We start from the raw sequence: 15,867 nt of genomic DNA, 5'->3' as shown, positions 1-15,867 counted from the left end.
CTAGTATCATACACACAAAATTATGCAAGACGGACGGACGGACACCGAGCGTGATACCATAATAAATCCTGTTGGACGGGCGTATTAAAAGTATCACTATGCACTTCAAAAATGTACTAATTAGATGTGTATTAATTTTTTTTCTTCAGTCACCAACATTTGAGGATGACGACTAACCTGTTCAGTAGAAACATTCGCCTTGAGAGTGTGCTCCCTCCCCATCACCAACCAGATTGGAAAAAAAATACTTTTAATGCTCTTGTCTATGTCGTGACATTTAACATAGTTTAAGGTCAAAGTCAAACATTATTCACATTGCTGATCCTCTACCAAATGTTTTGATAATTTTTAAAGATTTGATTCATTACTCATTATTAAAGTGGTTACATTTCATGTTTATAACTTTGTCCTACCAATTACATGTATATACCATTAAACTCCATGAAAGCGAAGTAGCATGAAATCTATTTACTTGAGAGATCAATAGCAAGGATGTCAACATCTATGAAGATATTGGTGTCAGCCAGACCTCCTATGACAGCAATCCACATCTTATTGGTCTCCACATAGACATCATCGTGAGAGCTTCTATATCCAAAGAGACTTGTGATGACAGACGCTGGGTCAGATGGATCAGTACCTGTCCCTATTTGGATTTGATTAGTATATCTGATATAGAAATTTTGGATGACGATTCGAAATCCATTGGTATCATTTGTTTGTAGCACGGTTGCATGGTAAAATCGTCTAGTGTAGTTGCGTGGTATGTCGATTGAATAAGATTCACCTGATTGCAGATACGTCGCTGGATAATCTGAGAGGGTGCAGAGGAAGACACATAAAATAACCTGTTAAAGACTCATTTTGCTTCTTATTTACGGCTTGTCTCTTAAGCACACGATTATTTCATAACGGCTTGTAGCTAGCGCAGCACTTACAAGGAGTGTAAATCAGATTGCAATTTATTCATATCTGTATAATTAAGTGAAGGGAAATTTTTATTAAATGTATTTTCAGTTTGATTTAAATGTTATACAAATCTTTCTGAGATGAGGATCTGGTTTGTCGTCAACACATTACAAATCTAACGTTCCTCCAACATGTGGAAAGTGCACTCATATGTGTTATCCAATCACACAATGCTTCTGGTGCAAGTGGTAGTGCATGCCTTATTACTATGATTTATGAAGGCTTATAATGACAAAGACTAATGATACAAGTATAGGTGAAGCTGATTAAGGTATATGTTTTTATAGGCCTTTGCCTATTATAATGATAACCAGGTTTTTGCACACCTGGGTGAAAGCAAACAGCGTGACGGCCATAAAGGTGTACTTATACATCATAAGTATCATGCTCTACATTATTTGCCAGATGATGGTATATATTGTCAGTTTGCAACCAAAAAATCGCGGCCGTCCAATTTCCTATTTCGGATGAAAAATATATTTCACTCAAAATATTGATTTTGATTTTTTTTTTTATTATCAGTATACTTTAATCATAATTAATCAAAATAGAAAGCAAATAAAATAAAAAGTACACAAGAGACAGGAGTGCTTCTTGATTTGACTTACTGCATGCCAATTCATCTTCATAATGATCGCAATGGTACACTCCATCACACAGAACATCTGATGACACATTCATATTGCTCCTCGGGCAATTAAACAGGGCTGATAAGGAGTAAGAAGGGGGAAAGGAAGAAATTGCACTGCTATGTGAGCACAAAATTCAGACAATGCTATATTCTAAGTGTACTGATATTTTCTGATCACAACCATTTTTATCCTCAATTTCAATGTGTTTCTGTCTCATTTACTTCAAAATAGTATTTTAATTGGTTTATAATTTTTTTTATGTAAGTTGGCAGGCCCGAGTTTTTCTATACTTATATAATATAAAACTGCTAGTAAAATATCAATATTCACTTGAAAGGTTGAAAGCAACGATGCCCGCATCAATCTCAAGATTGGTGTAAGTCAGACCTCCTATGACAGCAATCCACATCTGATTGGTCTCCACAAAGACATCAACAGGGCAGCAGGTTATATGTCCATTGATGGTTGTGATGACAGATTGTTGATCAGACGGATCAGTACCTGTCCCTATTTGGATTCGATGACTAGAATAGAGATATAAATATTGGAACACGATTCGAAATCCATTGGTATCGTTTGTTTGTAGCACGGTTGCGTGGTAAAATCGTCTTGTGTAGTTGCGTGGTATGTCGATTGAATGAGATTCACCTGGTTGCAGATACGTCGCAATGTAATCTATTAATAAAATCGAGAGAAAGGAAGGTTATGAATAAGATGTTTGACCCAACCTACCAGAAAGAACACACAATCACAGCACTGTAATACACAGTGTCACAACAATCCATTCCTTTGTTCACATTGTCAATCCACTGCCATATTAGATAAAACACGTTTCCACGGTATGGTATTTTGTCAACAATCTAAATACTCCAACACAGTACCTTAACATGAGAGTGAGCATTGCTCCCACTTTATCATAGTGGAAAGACTTTGTGCTCACATTGTAAAAAAATGTAATTTCCATCACAACATCTTGATAAAATGCCAAATATATACATGTACTTCAAACAATCAAATACACATTCATTTATCAATGGGGTCTCAATCCACCATGGCTTACGTAAATATTAATTGACCACCGGATTACTTTCGTTTAGATTTTAAAACAATCATACAAGCATGGTATTATTGCATATCACACAATCAAACAAAACGAAAATCATTTTCAACTTCCTGGCTACTCGTTGATTAGACTTTATATCCATTTATATATTGCTGTTAATGTTAGGAAACAATTATAAATGGATTGGTAGTTTTGTTTGTTAGTTGTTTTTTAAAGCTGAATTGGAACGTTTTGTGACTCCCCTTCGAGGTTAGGTTTTCGGAATGACAGCTACCTTCCCATACTCGAAAAAAAACTGTTCGTAACTGCTGCTGTTAATAATAATACTCAAAATTTTCGTCACCATTATCAATATTATAATATCAACCCTAAAGAGACTGGCGGGCTGATTCAGCCCCCCCCCCCCCTCGACATTTTTCGTGATAAATCCGCCGAGCAAAATTTTTTGACTGCGTCGCTCACTGACTTTTTACATTCAAGTCTCGCGCAACTTTTGAGACCGAATTTGCGACCCCCCCCCCCCCCCCGGGTATGCGGTTCCGAAATTACGCATTATTTTGTAAGTGCATACAGACCCAAAATTGCACAAAAACGTGAATGCATGTGTGTACAAATCCAATCCAAATAGAGTATTTAGCCAAAATTCATAAATGTATCCTTATTTTTTCCTTTTACTGTTTGAAATTAATTCCATCTTATTTATGGTCCAAATAAAGTCCCCGACAATTTCCATTGAAAAAAACAATAAAAAACAGAAAGTCGAAAAACAAAGAAATACATAAGAAATTTAGAAAACAATAAAATACATGAATAAATGTGATTTTGATTTTTTTTTTACATTTGATCAGATTCATATAAAGTGTCTGTGTACCAAAAATAAGCATTTTAGGGGCATTATTTAGTTCATTAAAGCAAAATTTTGATTTTACGCATTAATTAGCAATGAGATTTTTCACAGAAAATGATCTTGTAGTTTTGTAAATTATGCCATGGGTAGCGCGCATGCCAAGTTTCGTCGCGATCGCGCGATCGACGGCCGAGATCATAAGGAGGGGGGGCTGAATCAGCCCCCTCCCCCCCACCCGTCTTCTTAGGCATCGAAATAGCCAAGTCTATTAAGGGTTAATAGTGTTTTGAAAATAATAATAATAATAACACCATGACAGAAATAATTATTCTAGAATTAATTGATAATATTGTTATAAATTTTAACAATAATTTCATTGATATTGATATGTCATAATATCAAGGTATATATTTCTTTACTTACTACAAGTTGATTCGTCCTCATAATAATTGCAGTGGTATATTCCATCGCACAGATCATCAGATGATACATTTATATTGGAAATTGGACAATTGAACGGGGCTGGTACATGTGAAGGAAAATACAAAAAAGCAATGTGAAATTTAACATAGTGCCCAATCAAGAAGAGATGTTATGAATTTACTATTCCAAAATTGCCATTTTAAGAAAATACAGTAGATATAAAGGTATGTATAGAGGGACTAGGCCACGTCCATCAGGCATGCCTATAAAACAAACGAGAGTGTCGCTAGGGCCAGCATATAATACGCCCGCCTGTAACACGGAAAATGGAGTTATTGGTCAAGCAAGAAAAGTGGAAGGTGGCGACTTCACCTTTGACCTCAAGATCAATAGACTTCCTGGGATCCATGCTGGTACAGTTGTGCTCAGAAGTATTCATACCCCTAGGAAAATATGAGTTTTTTTGCATTTTTCTTAAAAATGAAAGCTGAACTTGGATATCTTGCATAGTAGTTATATACTAATAGACATTATCTACAAAAGCATGCTGATTTTATTTTCATCTCATTTGCATAATAATAGAGAAGATGACTTTTCTGAATTTTCTGATGTTCAAAAGTATTCATACCCCTGTCTTTCTCAAGTATAAGACACCATATTTTTCATAGTTCAAATATCTTACTACCCCCATATGGTTTCAAGCTGGACCCTATAATGCCAGACATGAATACAAAAGAAGCCATGTTGCATGGTATCCAGGAAGAGGAAATTCCTTAGATCTCAGAAATCTTCCCTTTTCTGAGGTTTGTCCAGATGTTAGTTGCCATGTTGATGAAATTGATTAAAAATCAATTCAATTCAAGATTGGGGGGGGGGGGGGGCGTTTCGCCTTTTTGAAATGAAATTTTGTTGAGAAAATCAAAGTCTTTGAATTCCAGAAACATCAGTGGTTCTATAAATTGAGAATAAGTGGCAAGATCTTTGTCAGTTCATCGGAATCGGCTTAAACTTCATCATGGTCAAGCGAAAGGAACTCAGTGACGATCTGAGATCACGAATAGTGAATGCTCACAAAGATGGTTTGGGCTACAAGGAATTATCCAAGCGTTTTGAGGTTCATGTGGCTACTGTCCAGAGCATCATCAGGAAGTTCAAGACTTTCAACAAAGTGAAGAACCTTAAAAGACCTGGACGGAAGCCCAAAGTCTCTGCAGGGCAAGCGAGATGTTTAGTTTGAGCTGCTGCTGTCAACCCCAGAATCACCACACATGAGATGCTAAAAGATCTCAATGGTTCAGGGACCAAGATCTCGAGGCAAACCATCCAGAGAGGACCTTGAATAAGGCATGATTGAATGGACGACGGCCACGGAAGACTCCACTCCTAAAACCCAACCACACAAGATCACGTTTGGACTTTGCCAGAAGACATCTGGGAAAGGATGAAACGTTTTGGAGGTCTGTTCTTTGGTCTGATGAAATGAAGATGGAGCTTTTCGGACACAGAGATGTCGCCTACGTCTGGAGGAAGAAAGGGGAAGCCTTCAACCCAAAGAACACAGTGCCCACAGTAAAACATGGTGGAGGGATCATAATGCTCTGGGGCTGTTTTTCAGGTAGTGGGACAGGGAATCTTGTTAAACGTGAGTTTACATTATCAATGCATCAATTCTTTTTTCTTTTCTTTTTTGCAAGTAGTGAAATGATTTTATTGAATAAGAATAATACAGACTTTCTTATCTTTGAGTATATATCTAACTTACACCAAAATTTGAGTCAAATGAATTGAAAGTTCCCATTTTAGGTAAATTACGACATTCCTGGTTAAGTACTAACTCACATGCCAATTAGCTTGTATGCTTAGTTCTACATTGAAATGCCCCTATGAATGTTTTTCCTAGTGTCTTTGGAGTTTTTTAAGCCATGTTGAAGTAAAATTAAAACATCTTTCTTTCTTTTAATAGGTCAATTGCATCATGAAGAAGGAGCAGTACCTCGGAATCCTGCAAGAGAAAATGAAAGAGTCTGCTGAAGCACTTCAACTTGGCCCCAATTGGATCTTCCAACAGGACAACGATCCAAAGCACACTGCCAAGAAGGTCAAAACATGGTTTCAGGAGCATGCAGTCAACGTTCTGGAGTGGTCGAGCCTAAGTCCTGACTTGAACCCAATCGAAAACCTTTGGAAAGAGCTCAAGGTGAAGGTCAACACAAGGAAGCCCAGCAACCTTAAGGACTTGGAGAGGATTGCAAAGGAGGAATGGGCCAAAATCCCTGTAGAGACATGCAAGAACTTAGTAACAAACTATAGGAGACGTCTGGAGGCAGTCATTGCGAATAAAGGCTATTCAATTGATTATTAACTTGTGGTTCATGACAGGGGTATGAATACTTTTGGACATCAGAAAATCCAGGAAAGTTATCTATTCTTTTGATATGCGAATGAGGTGAAAATAAAAATGGCATGCTTTTGTACATGATACCTAAAATGTATTTGACTGATTTGTAACTGACTCCATTTCTACTCTTATTTTTCTTAAAAATGCAAAAAACTGTAATTTTCCAAGGGGTATGAATACTTCTGAGCACAACTGTATCATACACACCAAATTTTATGAGCCCAGGTTAAGTTAAACTGAAGTTATCGCGTTTACAAGGGCTGCAGAAGGGTAAAATGAAAGCATGTCACTGTGACTGTGGCCTTTGACCTTTTGATCTCAAAATCACTGGAATCGATGCTAGTATCATGCACACAAAAATATATGAGCCTAGGTTAAGTTAAACTGCAGTTATCGCGTTTACAATGACTGAAGAATGGTAAGGTGAATACATGTCACTGCGACCTTGACTTTCGACCTCAAAATCAATAAACTTCCTGGGATCCATGCTAGTGGCATGCACACCAAATTATATGAGCCTAGGTTATAGCCAGGCAGCATATGTCATCTACTTCGAAAAATTGGCTAAGTCTAATTTTTGCCTTTCTTAAATAAAAGAAACTCGGAAAGACCTGGTTGCACTTATCACATCATGAAGATAAGATTTTAAGGGTACAAGGGTTTGTCAAGTCGTTTCAAGGTATTCATGCAATACCATGATACCACACTGAATGTATTCGACGCCTATCTCTCTCTGTTTATCTATTTTGTTCCTAAATAAGCACATTTGACCCCTTTATATATAATGTCTTCTTTATAATAGATAGAGACTTTTCAAAATAAAGAACCCACTAAAAATAAGACTTCTAAAATTCTAACTGCTTTAATGGCTTCGAATGAAAGGTTTTTGACCTTTTGACCTTTTCCTGACTTTGTCTTTACCCTTTATATTTTCTGGATAAGGACTTCTGACGATGGACCTTTCAAAATCGAAGATGAAAAGTACACATATGCATAAAAATACGGAAAAGGAGCTTTCTTAACACGTTCAGTGTTATTTGCCATTTACCGAAAGTTTGTTGACCTTTTGATATTTCCGGTCATAACTTTTTAACGGGAGGTCACGAGTATATGATTGTGTACATTTTCTTGTTCAGTATGACAAGACAAACACTTTGATGTGTCACTCGACAGAATTGGGGCAATCTAAAAAATTATCCATATTGACCCAATTTTGGCCCCTAACATATGGTCAAGGTGACCATTAAAAATTTGTCACCAAGTTGAAAGTTGTTCCTTGTGATGTCACCAATCACATAAATGTGAAAAGTCAGACTTGCCCAATTTGTCGAAGTAGCCGGTAAATCATGACATATGCTGCTTGATTACGTTGCAAAAACTCTTTTTTTTATTTAATGTTAATTTAACACCAGCCCGGGATCTTTAAATATGTCCACACCAGAGAAGTGTTAAATAACACCAGTTAGGTGTTTGTACAACACCAATTAGTATTAAAACAACGCCGGTTTGATTCCAAACTGTTTTTCAATACTTCTCTGGTGTGGACATAATTGTAGATTCCGGGCTGGTGTTAAATCAACACCGGAGTTTCTGCAGTGCTTTAAGTTAAACTGAAGTTATCGCGCTTACAAGGAAAAGTAAAAAAAAAAAAAAAACAGCCAGACGGACGGACACCGAGCGTGATACCATAATAAGTCCTGTAGGACGGGCGTTTTAAAAGTATCACTATGCACTTCAAAAAGTGTACTAATTAGATGTGTATTTTTTTTCTTCAGTCATCAACATTTGAGGATGACGACTAACCTGTTCAGTAGAAACATTCCCCTTGAGAGTGTGCTCCTCCCCCATCACCAACCAGATTGAATAAAAATACTTTTAATGCTCTTGTCTATGCTGTGATGACATTTAACGTAGTTTCAAGTCAAATTCAAACATTATTCACGTTGCTGATCCTCTACCAAATGTTTTGATAATTTTTAAAGATTTGATTCATTATTCAACATTGAAGTGGTTACATTTCATGTTTTGAACTTTGTCCTACCAATTATACACCATTAAACTCCATGAAAGCGAAATAGAATGAAATCTATTTACTTGAGAGATCAATAGCAAAGATGTCAACATCTATGAAAAGATTGGTGTCAACCAGTCCTCCTATGACAGCTATCCACATCTCATTGGACTCTATGTAGACATCCCAAGGACAGCAATATGTATATCCATAGATAGTTGTGATGACAGACTCTGGATCAGATGGATCAGTACCTGTCCCAATTTGGACTTGATTGGTAGATCTGATATAGAAATCTTGGAACACGATTCGAAATCCATTCGTATCATTTGTTTGTAGCACGGTTGCGTGGTAAAATCGTCTTGTGTAGTTGCGTGGTATGTCGATTGAATGAGATTCACCTGGTTGCAGATACGTCGCAGTACTGTAATCTATTTATAAAATCGAGAGAAAGGAAGGTTATGAATAAGATGTTTGCATGACCCAACCTACCAGAAAGAACGCACAATCACAACACTGTGATACGCAGTGTTAAAACATTCCATTACTATTGCGTGGTATGTCGACTGAATAAGATGCACCTGATGGCAGATACGTCGCTGGATAATCTAAGATGGTGCAGAGGAAGAAATTACGCATTATTTTGTAAGTGCATACAGACCCAAAATTGCACAAAAACGTGAATGCATGTGTGTAAAAATCCAATGCAAATAGAGTATTTAGCCAAAATACATAAATGTATCCTTATTTTTTCCTTTTACTGTTTGAAATTAATTCCATCTTATTTATGGTCCAAATAAAGTCCCCGACAATTTCCATTGAAAAAAACAATAAAAAACAGAAAGTCGAAAAACAAAGAAATACATAAGAAATTTAGAAAACAATAAAATACATGAATAAATGTGATTTTGATTTTTTTTTTTACATTTGATCAGATTCATATAAAGTGTCTGTGTACCAAAAATAAGCATTTTAGGGGCATAATTTAGTTCATTAAAGCAAAATTTTGATTTTACGCATTAATTAGCAATGAGATTTTTCACAGAAAATGATCATGTAGTTTTGTAGATTATGCCATGGGTAGCGCGCATGCCAAGTTTCGTCGCGATCGCGCGATCGACGGCCGAGATCATAAGGAGGGGGGGGCTGAATCAGCCCCCCCCCCCCAGTCTTCTTAGGCATCGAAATAGCCAAGTCTATTAAGGGTTAATAGTGTTTTGAAAATAATAATAATAATAACACCATGACAGAAATAATTATTCTAGAATTAATTGATAATATTGTTATAAATTTTAACAATAATTTCATTGATATTGATGTCATAATATCAAGGTATATATTTCTTTACTTACTACAAGTTGATTCGTCCTCATAATAATTGCAGTGGTATATTCCATCGCACAGATCATCAGATGATACATTTATATTGGAAATTGGACAATTGAACGGGGCTGGTACATGTGAAGGAAAATACAAAAAAGCAATGTGAAATTTAACATAGTGCCCAATCAAGAAGAGATGTTATGAATTTACTATTCCAAAATTGCCATTTTAAGAAAATACAGTAGATATAAAGGTATGTATAGAGGGACTAGGCCACGTCCATCAGGCATGCCTATAAAACAAACGAGAGTGTCGCTAGGGCCAGCATATAATACGCCCGCCTGTAACACGGAAAATGGAGTTATTGGTCAAGCAAGAAAAGTGGAAGGTGGCGACTTCACCTTTGACCTCAAGATCAATAGACTTCCTGGGATCCATGCTGGTACAGTTGTGCTCAGAAGTATTCATACCCCTAGGAAAATATGAGTTTTTTTGCATTTTTCTTAAAAATGAAAGCTGAACTTGGATATCTTGCATAGTAGTTATATACTAATAGACATTATCTACAAAAGCATGCTGATTTTATTTTCATCTCATTTGCATAATAATAGAGAAGATGACTTTTCTGAATTTTCTGATGTTCAAAAGTATTCATACCCCTGTCTTTCTCAAGTATAAGACACCATATTTTTCATAGTTCAAATATCTTACTACCCCCATATGGTTTCAAGCTGGACCCTATAATGCCAGACATGAATACAAAAGAAGCCATGTTGCATGGTATCCAGGAAGAGGAAATTCCTTAGATCTCAGAAATCTTCCCTTTTCTGAGGTTTGTCCAGATGTTAGTTGCCATGTTGATGAAATTGATTAAAAATCAATTCAATTCAAGATTGGGGGGGGGGGCGTTTCGCCTTTTTGAAATGAAATTTTGTTGAGAAAATCAAAGTCTTTGAATTCCAGAAACATCAGTGGTTCTATAAATTGAGAATAAGTGGCAAGATCTTTGTCAGTTCATCGGAATCGGCTTAAACTTCATCATGGTCAAGCGAAAGGAACTCAGTGACGATCTGAGATCACGAATAGTGAATGCTCACAAAGATGGTTTGGGCTACAAGGAATTATCCAAGCGTTTTGAGGTTCATGTGGCTACTGTCCAGAGCATCATCAGGAAGTTCAAGACTTTCAACAAAGTGAAGAACCTTAAAAGACCTGGACGGAAGCCCAAAGTCTCTGCAGGGCAAGCGAGATGTTTAGTTTGAGCTGCTGCTGTCAACCCCAGAATCACCACACATGAGATGCTAAAAGATCTCAATGGTTCAGGGACCAAGATCTCGAGGCAAACCATCCAGAGAGGACCTTGAATAAGGCATGATTGAATGGACGACGGCCACGGAAGACTCCACTCCTAAAACCCAACCACACAAGATCACGTTTGGACTTTGCCAGAAGACATCTGGGAAAGGATGAAACGTTTTGGAGGTCTGTTCTTTGGTCTGATGAAATGAAGATGGAGCTTTTCGGACACAGAGATGTCGCCTACGTCGTGAGGAAGAAAGGGGAAGCCTTCAACCCAAAGAACACAGTGCCCACAGTAAAACATGGTGGAGGGATCATAATGCTCTGGGGCTGTTTTTCAGGAAGTGGGACAGGGAATCTTGTTAAACGTGAGTTTACATTATCAATGCATCAATTCTTTTTTCTTTTCTTTTTTGCAAGTAGTGAAATGATTTTATTGAATAAGAATAATACAGACTTTCTTATCTTTGAGTATATATCTAACTTACACCAAAATTTGAGTCAAATGAATTGAAAGTTCCCATTTTAGGTAAATTACGACATTCCTGGTTAAGTACTAACTCACATGCCAATTAGCTTGTATGCTTAGTTCTACATTGAAATGCCCCTATGAATGTTTTTCCTAGTGTCTTTGGAGTTTTTTAAGCCATGTTGAAGTAAAATTAAAACATCTTTCTTTCTTTTAATAGGTCAATGGCATCATGAAGAAGGAGCAGTACCTCGGAATCCTGCAAGAGAAAATGAAAGAGTCTGCTGAAGCACTTCAACTTGGCCCCAATTGGATCTTCCAACAGGACAACGATCCAAAGCACACTGCCAAGAAGGTCAAAACATGGTTTCAGGAGCATGCAGTCAACGTTCTGGAGTGGTCGAGCCTAAGTCCTGACTTGAACCCAATCGAAAACCTTTGGAAAGAGCTCAAGGTGAAGGTCAACACAAGGAAGCCCAGCAACCTTAAGGACTTGGAGAGGATTGCAAAGGAGGAATGGGCCAAAATCCCTGTAGAGACATGCAAGAACTTAGTAACAAACTATAGGAGACGTCTGGAGGCAGCCATTGCGAATAAAGGCTATTCAATTGATTATTAACTTGTGGTTCATGACAGGGGTATGAATACTTTTGGACATCAGAAAATCCAGGAAAGTTATCTATTCTTTTGATATGCGAATGAGGTGAAAATAAAAATGGCATGCTTTTGTACATGATACCTAAAATGTATTTGACTGATTTGTAACTGACTCCATTTCTACTCTTATTTTTCTTAAAAATGCAAAAAACTGTAATTTTCCAAGGGGTATGAATACTTCTGAGCACAACTGTATCATACACACCAAATTTTATGAGCCCAGGTTAAGTTAAACTGAAGTTATCGCGTTTACAAGGGCTGCAGAAGGGTAAAATGAAAGCATGTCACTGTGACTGTGGCCTTTGACCTTTTGATCTCAAAATCACTGGAATCGATGCTAGTATCATGCACACAAAAATATATGAGCCTAGGTTAAGTTAAACTGCAGTTATCGCGTTTACAATGACTGAAGAATGGTAAGGTGAATACATGTCACTGCGACCTTGACTTTCGACCTCAAAATCAATAAACTTCCTGGGATCCATGCTAGTGGCATGCACACCAAATTATATGAGCCTAGGTTATAGCCAGGCAGCATATGTCATCTACTTCGAAAAATTGGCTAAGTCTAATTTTTGCCTTTCTTAAATAAAAGAAACTCGGAAAGACCTGGTTGCACTTATCACATCATGAAGATAAGATTTTAAGGGTACAAGGGTTTGTCAAGTCGTTTCAAGGTATTCATGCAATACCATGATACCACACTGAATGTATTCGACGCCTATCTCTCTCTGTTTATCTATTTTGTTCCTAAATAAGCACATTTGACCCCTTTATATATAATGTCTTCTTTATAATAGATAGAGACTTTTCAAAATAAAGAACCCACTAAAAATAAGACTTCTAAAATTCTAACTGCTTTAATGGCTTCGAATGAAAGGTTTTTGACCTTTTGACCTTTTCCTGACTTTGTCTTTACCCTTTATATTTTCTGGATAAGGACTTCTGACGATGGACCTTTCAAAATCGAAGATGAAAAGTACACATATGCATAAAAATACGGAAAAGGAGCTTTCTTAACACGTTCAGTGTTATTTGCCATTTACCGAAAGTTTGTTGACCTTTTGATATTTCCGGTCATAACTTTTTAACGGGAGGTCACGAGTATATGATTGTGTACATTTTCTTGTTCAGTATGACAAGACAAACACTTTGATGTGTCACTCGACAGAATTGGGGCAATCTAAAAAATTATCCATATTGACCCAATTTTGGCCCCTAACATATGGTCAAGGTGACCATTAAAAATTTGTCACCAAGTTGAAAGTTGTTCCTTGTGATGTCACCAATCACATAAATGTGAAAAGTCAGACTTGCCCAATTTGTCGAAGTAGCCGGTAAATCATGACATATGCTGCTTGATTACGTTGCAAAAACTCTTTTTTTTATTTAATGTTAATTTAACACCAGCCCGGGATCTTTAAATATGTCCACACCAGAGAAGTGTTAAATAACACCAGTTAGGTGTTTGTACAACACCAATTAGTATTAAAACAACGCCGGTTTGATTCCAAACTGTTTTTCAATACTTCTCTGGTGTGGACATAATTGTAGATTCCGGGCTGGTGTTAAATCAACACCGGAGTTTCTGCAGTGCTTTAAGTTAAACTGAAGTTATCGCGCTTACAAGGAAAAGTAAAAAAAAAAAAAAAAACAGCCAGACGGACGGACACCGAGCGTGATACCATAATAAGTCCTGTAGGACGGGCGTTTTAAAAGTATCACTATGCACTTCAAAAAGTGTACTAATTAGATGTGTATTTTTTTTCTTCAGTCATCAACATTTGAGGATGACGACTAACCTGTTCAGTAGAAACATTCCCCTTGAGAGTGTGCTCCTCCCCCATCACCAACCAGATTGAATAAAAATACTTTTAATGCTCTTGTCTATGCTGTGATGACATTTAACGTAGTTTCAAGTCAAATTCAAACATTATTCACGTTGCTGATCCTCTACCAAATGTTTTGATAATTTTTAAAGATTTGATTCATTATTCAACATTGAAGTGGTTACATTTCATGTTTTGAACTTTGTCCTACCAATTATACACCATTAAACTCCATGAAAGCGAAATAGAATGAAATCTATTTACTTGAGAGATCAATAGCAAAGATGTCAACATCTATGAAAAGATTGGTGTCAACCAGTCCTCCTATGACAGCTATCCACATCTCATTGGACTCTATGTAGACATCCCAAGGACAGCAATATGTATATCCATAGATAGTTGTGATGACAGACTCTGGATCAGATGGATCAGTACCTGTCCCAATTTGGACTTGATTGGTAGATCTGATATAGAAATCTTGGAACACGATTCGAAATCCATTCGTATCATTTGTTTGTAGCACGGTTGCGTGGTAAAATCGTCTTGTGTAGTTGCGTGGTATGTCGATTGAATGAGATTCACCTGGTTGCAGATACGTCGCAGTACTGTAATCTATTTATAAAATCGAGAGAAAGGAAGGTTATGAATAAGATGTTTGCATGACCCAACCTACCAGAAAGAACGCACAATCACAACACTGTGATACGCAGTGTTAAAACATTCCATTACTATTGCGTGGTATGTCGACTGAATAAGATGCACCTGATGGCAGATACGTCGCTGGATAATCTAAGATGGTGCAGAGGAAGAAATTACGCATTATTTTGTAAGTGCATACAGACCCAAAATTGCACAAAAACGTGAATGCATGTGTGTAAAAATCCAATGCAAATAGAGTATTTAGCCAAAATACATAAATGTATCCTTATTTTTTCCTTTTACTGTTTGAAATTAATTCCATCTTATTTATGGTCCAAATAAAGTCCCCGACAATTTCCATTGAAAAAAACAATAAAAAACAGAAAGTCGAAAAACAAAGAAATACATAAGAAATTTAGAAAACAATAAAATACATGAATAAATGTGATTTTGATTTTTTTTTTACATTTGATCAGATTCATATAAAGTGTCTGTGTACCAAAAATAAGCATTTTAGGGGCATAATTTAGTTCATTAAAGCAAAATTTTGATTTTACGCATTAATTAGCAATGAGATTTTTCACAGAAAATGATCATGTAGTTTTGTAGATTATGCCATGGGTAGCGCGCATGCCAAGTTTCGTCGCGATCGCGCGATCAACGGCCGAGATCATAAGGAGGGGGGGCTGAATCAGCCCCCCCCCCAGTCTTCTTAGGCATCGAAATAGCCAAGTCTATTAAGGGTTAATAGTGTTTTGAAAATAATAATAATAATAACACCATGACAGAAATAATTATTCTAGAATTAATTGATAATATTGTTATAAATTTTAACAATAATTTCATTGATATTGATATGTCATAATATCAAGGTATATATTTCTTTACTTACTACAAGTTGATTCGTCCTCATAATAATTGCAGTGGTATATTCCATCGCACAGATCATCAGATGATACATTTATATTGGAAATTGGACAATTGAACGGGGCTGGTACATGTGAAGGAAAATACAAAAAAGCAATGTGAAATTTAACATAGTGCCCAATCAAGAAGAGATGTTATGAATTTACTATTCCAAAATTGCCATTTTAAGAAAATACAGTAGATATAAAGGTATGTATAGAGGGACTAGGCCACGTCCATCAGGCATGCCTATAAAACAAACGAGAGTGTCGCTAGGGCCAGCATATAATACGCCCGCCTGTAACACGGAAAATTGAGTTATTGGTCAAGCAAGAAAAGTGGAAGGTGGCGACTTCACCTTTGACCTCAAGATCAATAGACTTCCTGGGATCCATGCTGGTA

The 15,867-nt window shown here is 36.7% G+C and overlaps 1 protein-coding gene across 2 annotated transcripts in view; it reads right to left on the bottom strand.

Annotated features, from left to right (window-relative positions):
* LOC129271801 (uncharacterized) overlaps positions 1 to 15,867 on the bottom strand; it is a 90,092-nt gene that overhangs the window by 69,815 nt on the left and 4,410 nt on the right. For both annotated transcript variants that reach the window (XM_064106825.1, XM_064106826.1), the window contains exons 2-9: positions 15,452 to 15,550; positions 14,185 to 14,532; positions 9,696 to 9,794; positions 8,427 to 8,774; positions 3,935 to 4,033; positions 1,932 to 2,276; positions 1,578 to 1,676; positions 473 to 814 (exon numbers count right to left, since the gene is read on the bottom strand). In XM_064106825.1, coding sequence (XP_063962895.1) covers positions 473 to 814; positions 1,578 to 1,676; positions 1,932 to 2,276; positions 3,935 to 4,033; positions 8,427 to 8,774; positions 9,696 to 9,794; positions 14,185 to 14,532; positions 15,452 to 15,550 — 1,779 coding nt within the window. The remainder of the gene's footprint in view (positions 1 to 472; positions 815 to 1,577; positions 1,677 to 1,931; positions 2,277 to 3,934; positions 4,034 to 8,426; positions 8,775 to 9,695; positions 9,795 to 14,184; positions 14,533 to 15,451; positions 15,551 to 15,867) is intronic.

This window comes from Lytechinus pictus, chromosome 11 (assembly GCF_037042905.1).
Source record: "Lytechinus pictus isolate F3 Inbred chromosome 11, Lp3.0, whole genome shotgun sequence".
NCBI classification, from domain to species: Eukaryota; Metazoa; Echinodermata; class Echinoidea; order Temnopleuroida; family Toxopneustidae; genus Lytechinus; species Lytechinus pictus.
This window is presented reverse-complemented; position numbering and strand designations above follow the sequence as displayed.